Source organism: Vigna radiata, chromosome 4, assembly GCF_000741045.1.
Source record: "Vigna radiata var. radiata cultivar VC1973A chromosome 4, Vradiata_ver6, whole genome shotgun sequence".
NCBI classification, from domain to species: domain Eukaryota; kingdom Viridiplantae; phylum Streptophyta; class Magnoliopsida; order Fabales; family Fabaceae; genus Vigna; species Vigna radiata.
Genome location: NC_028354.1, coordinates 13,546,538 through 13,551,866, shown reverse-complemented (window position 1 = coordinate 13,551,866; position 5,329 = coordinate 13,546,538). Strand labels below are relative to the sequence as shown.

The 5,329-nt window shown below is 31.1% G+C and overlaps 1 protein-coding gene across 1 annotated transcript; it reads right to left on the bottom strand.

Annotated features, from left to right (window-relative positions):
* Positions 1 to 1,690: 1,690 nt before the first annotated feature.
* LOC106758394 lies at positions 1,691 to 4,981 on the bottom strand. The gene is made up of 5 exons (XM_014641322.2): positions 4,846 to 4,981; positions 4,621 to 4,744; positions 4,419 to 4,487; positions 4,148 to 4,252; positions 1,691 to 3,550 (listed from the first exon to the last, which is right to left on the bottom strand). Exon 5 carries the CDS (start codon positions 3,544 to 3,546, stop codon positions 1,759 to 1,761), a length of 1,788 nt encoding a protein of 595 aa, XP_014496808.1. The 5' UTR covers positions 3,547 to 3,550; positions 4,148 to 4,252; positions 4,419 to 4,487; positions 4,621 to 4,744; positions 4,846 to 4,981; the 3' UTR covers positions 1,691 to 1,758.
* Between the last annotated feature and the right edge of the window lie 348 nt (positions 4,982 to 5,329).

Genomic DNA, 5,329 nt, shown 5'->3' with positions numbered 1-5,329 from the left:
GTTACATGATTGTTATTTTGGTGAGGAGTGAGAAAGACTGATGATAGAAGGAGTAAGTAGAGATTTGAGAGCATTGATATTCATAAATTACATAATTCTGTAATCATAACTTGTTGATAATCTCATACCCTTTTGTGAATGTTATTGTTTTAGAATAACATACAAATTTTTTTGAAAGAATGTTTTCAGGAGTAAAAGCCAATACATTCCTCTCAAATTGAATAAAAGAAGTTGATTTGTATATAAAATAATTCAACAATATATCGTGCAATTACACATGCTCACCTTATTTAATGATTGAATTTAATGAATACATAGAACTTGTCAGATTCCTAAAATAATGTGATGTTACATTTGTATAAAATTTGTGTACCAAACTCCAACAGAACTAAATTATAAATATAGTACAAAAGTTACAGTTTTTCTTTTATTTTAAGAAGAGAAATCACATCAAATCCTATTTGAACATAAATGACAATATATATAGGGGCCATCTCAAGCTCAACTAAAGAACATGCAACATCAGATATAAATATTTCTACATGAAAGAAAGAAATTAATAGTTTTATAAATCAAAATGACTTTATGTGTGATTTTTTTTAATTTATAAATCTTTTTTACATATTTCTACAAATAGTCAGTTTTTGTTATCCGAACACGCTATAAGTTAAAATGGAGTTCTTTCTTCACTGTCACCTTCCAAAACACATTCAACATAAGTTCTTCTCTTACAGTAATTGATGATTAAATTAACTGAATGAAAGCATATACACTTAACCTTATAATTGTGTATATATTTTAGGTTTAGATTATTAGGAGGTTAACTCCATGCAAGGCCAGGAATACCCACAATCCAATGAGAATTTATGGTAAAATAGCAGATCAAACAAGTCACATTTCTGGAATATGATAATATTTTTTCGAAGCAACAGATAACTATGATGATTTTTGTATGTTATGATTCTCTATCAGCAAATCAAACAGATGATAGACGAGTCAATTCCCTTATAGGTATGCACGAAGAAAGGTGACAGATAATATTTTTTTAAGTTTTTGAAACCTTTTTTGTATGGTAAAAGATTTGGTATGTTGACTGGGGAAGTGAGTAGCAGAAAGGTGAATGGAAGAAGGAAGGAAAATGAAGGAATGGTCAAATAAATCCACAGACAGAAACAGTGACACTGTAATGCAATGATATCTACTGATAATAAATGCAGTCAAACAATTCAACGTAAGGATATATATATATATATATATATATATATATATATATATATATAGTGTTGATTTTACCATCTATGTTGAATAGTTTTCTTTTAAATTTGTGAGATATGATCCTTTGTTGTGAGTCTTTTTACGACTATTTATTACAAATTCTTTTAGCACTTCTGTGTACATGATAACCATAATTTAACATGATATATCTAAAGTTTTATACGTAATCATATGTTATATATGTTATATATAAACAGAGTTTTTTTTTTTCTTTTTTCAGATATAAGTATATATATATTTTTAAAATTAAACAAATAAAAACTTCAAAATTTACGCAAAAACATTCCTGTATAGTTAAAATTTTGTTTTTTTATACAATTATATATGAAATAAAATATGTGAACAAATTATAAATATAGAGAGAGATAATAGATATTTATTGATTCCTTTTTATATAGCATACTGCAGTTTGGGAATAACATTATGTAAATAACAACTATTGAGAGAACAAAATAAGTATACACAACTTTTACCACATATAGTTCACCACTCTTCATTCAGCAACCTATTCAAATCAATATAATCTTCATATTTACGCACAATGTATGAATGGTTTGAGATTTGTTTAATTTCTACATATTTCAGCTCAGGAAAGCATACTTTCAAATAGTCTATGCCGACATTCAATTGCTTAAGGTACTTTAGACGCAATATGTACACGGGCAACCTTTGTAAGAAACTTGGCGTCATACTTTCCACTTTTCCTCCAGTTATATTTAGCTCACTTATCGCAGGTGGTTTTAAAAAGTAAACTTGAGAAGATGTCAAAACTTCTTTCAAACTCTTTCCTGGAAAACATTCAAGATGCAACTTTCTCAAATGTAGTGGCAAAATGATAGGAATTTTAGCATACCTTGGGTAAGACCCACTCCAAGATATTTTCAGATGCTTCAGTTTTTTAAAATTTTTCAAACTTTTAAACTCTTCATCCATGATCACGTTCTCACTTCCTATACGTATGCTGAGTCGCTTTAGTTCTATCAAATTCTCAGCAAGATCCGATATTGTGCAAGGAGTCTTTTCAGAAGTAGTTATTAAAAATCCCTTGAGGACTTGCAGATTAGTGAGCTTCTCAATCCCCTTTGGCATGCCTTCCAGTAAGCAACAATCGGACATAATCAGATGTGTCAGACTTTTCATTGACGAAATATCATCAGGTAGTCTTTCCAAATTATGACATGCTTTCAGATCAAGAATTACTAGACTCTCAAGTTCAGCAATGGAGGATGGAAGCTCGAATATTCTTGATATCCCACGAAGACTCAGATATTTCAACTGCTTCAGAGTTCTCAACTCTTTCAAGAATTCTTCACTCCCAACTTCAATATGATGCAAAGGAGAATCTTGCCAACGCCCAAGTTGAAGCACCTCTAAATTCTTCAATTCAGTGACCCATTGCGGTTTAAAATTCAGATAACTTGCACCAATATTGAAAATATTACGTAAAGAAACATTTTTTGTANCTATTGTAACNTTTTTTCTATCAANCAGTAACCAGGATGGTCTAATAGACTTTAAATCTCCATCTAAATATAACTTCAACTGACTACGGATGTCAGTAGGAATTTGAAATTTATTGACACGGGGATCCTTTGTACTACCGTAGCGTACAATTATATTAGATTCCAAAAGATTATCAACCACATCTTCACCCAATTCCTCTGCTGTTTTCTTCTCTGTATTTTCAATCAAACCCACGTCCTCATCCAGTTCCTCTGTTTTCTTCTCTGTATTTTCAATCAAACCCTCAGCAATCCACAAATTAATTGCATTTCTTTTCCTTATGATAGCGTTCTCAGGAAAAATTAGGAGACGTAACAAGCAAGCTTTTAATCGAACATCTTGCAGGTNAAAATCTTCCGCAGTCCAACTCTNCTTCTGATGGNNNTGCACCAACTCTTGTGATGAGNGAGATATTTTGNCACCCCTGTNATCCTCCTCCTTATATGACTCATCAAAAACAAGCGTTGGGAGCAAATTGCGAGCAGAATCTCTGATTCTCTCGCAAATGCTATGCATGTCTTGATGCAGCTTCCTGCGGTCTAACCTGTGAAGATAGTCATACACCTCTGCTAATGTGTCAAGCAATTTTTCTTCATTCTTCTTCACTTCCACAAACACATCCTTTATATTGTTCAGAACCAACCGCAACTTCTCCAATTGCCCATCAAATGATTCATCTCTTCCTCTTTCATGGAATTTCCTCCTTGATGTCNTCAATTGTTTCATCAACACACTTATAGCTTTCATTTTGTTTGTTCGAATTGACATTTTACTACAAACAAACAAATATACACAACGTCACCCAATTTTTCCTACTTCCAATATTCTTTTTTTGCCTGTCTATCAATACACTCACACCCACCTTTCGAGTCAAAGACAAGAATGGAAAAAGAAAATTATAAAATAATAATTGCAAAACCAAATATGGTATTCAAAATTATGCTAATGATGTAAACAAAATGAAATGTACAGGAGTAGAAAACTTATGGTAACTATATATAGTTTTCACTGAGCAATTAGGAAAAGTTTAGTTATTTGATAAGCTATAAAAGTTCAAGCTTACAAGGACTACCATCAATAATGAATAATCAGTCATTACTAGATATAAATAATTGTTTGGTGAATATATAAAACATAATATAAAATAAGCTAATNCATGTTCAATCAAACTTTCTCAACAAATAAAANAACNTAAATTGTAAATACGAGATTATTTGATTCAAATNCAACACAGTAAAAAGTTTGAACTCTAGGATGTGACGTTATGTTATATATGGAGTTCCATTAACAAATGATATAACAATCTTTAGAAGCATTACATAAAATTTTATTATTTCTAATTAATATCAATAACAAAATGGAGTTTAACCTTTGAAATAATTGAGACCAGAAAAGCTCGACTAAGGAATCTATTCAGTCCCCAGAAAACCTCGTCGTCGTCCAACACGTTTCTGTTACGCCCTGCTACTGACAACTACAAAAATCTAGCTTTAGTGCAATCGAAGTAGTCATATTATTTTAAAATGGACATAAACAAATTATATATATATATATATATATATATATATATATATATATATGTGTGTGTGTGTGTGTGTGTGTGTATGCTATGAAAAGCAACAAAAGAGAACTTGAGGTACATTTCACCAAACAGTAGGAGGAATTTGAAGAGAAGGGTCCAATGTTGGCATAAAAATTTGTGAAAACATCTACAAAATGTTGTGGAAGAGATGTGGTTAGAAGAATCTCAAATAGTTTAGATGGTTTAAATAATTGAAATATAAGCTAAAATAATTAAAGATAGTTTTGAAGGAAAGTATATTTCATATGGAGGGACTGCACCACAAAAAGTTCACGTCATTCTTTGAGTTTAATGATCCAAAAAACAAAGTATCTTTCTTCAAGCTTCGTTCTTTTCTTAAAAGAGCAGTCCAACACTTTTCTGTTATCGCCCTGCTACTGACAACTACAAAAATCTAAGCTTTAGAAATAGTGGAATCGAAGTAGTCATATTATTGAAAAATGGACATAAACAAATTATAATAATCAATCATACAAACACCATACATGTATGTGTATATGCTATGAAAAGCAACAAAAGAGAAGTTAAGGTACATTTCACCAAACAGTAGGAGGAATTTGAAGAGAAGGCTCTATCTTGGAATAGAAATTGGGGAAAACATCAACAAAATGTTGTGGAAGAGATAATCCTCTCGTGGTTAGAAGAAGCTCATCAGATTGTTAGATGGTTTAAATAATTAAAATATAACCTAAAATAATTAAAGATAGTTTTGAAGGAAAGTATACTTCATATGGAGGGACTGCACATTCTTTGAGTATAGTGATTCCAAAAACAAAGTATGTTTCATCAAGCTTCGTTCTTTTCTTGAAAGAGAGAATCTATAATATTTGTTATGCTTTGGATATAAAGATTTAATTAGTCGGACAGTGATTTATGATTGAGAGATTCTTTTCCGATAGTTTTTAAGAATGGCAATATGAAGAAGGTCATGCAGACCGTAGCCCACTGCTAAGTGAAGAAGGTCATGCG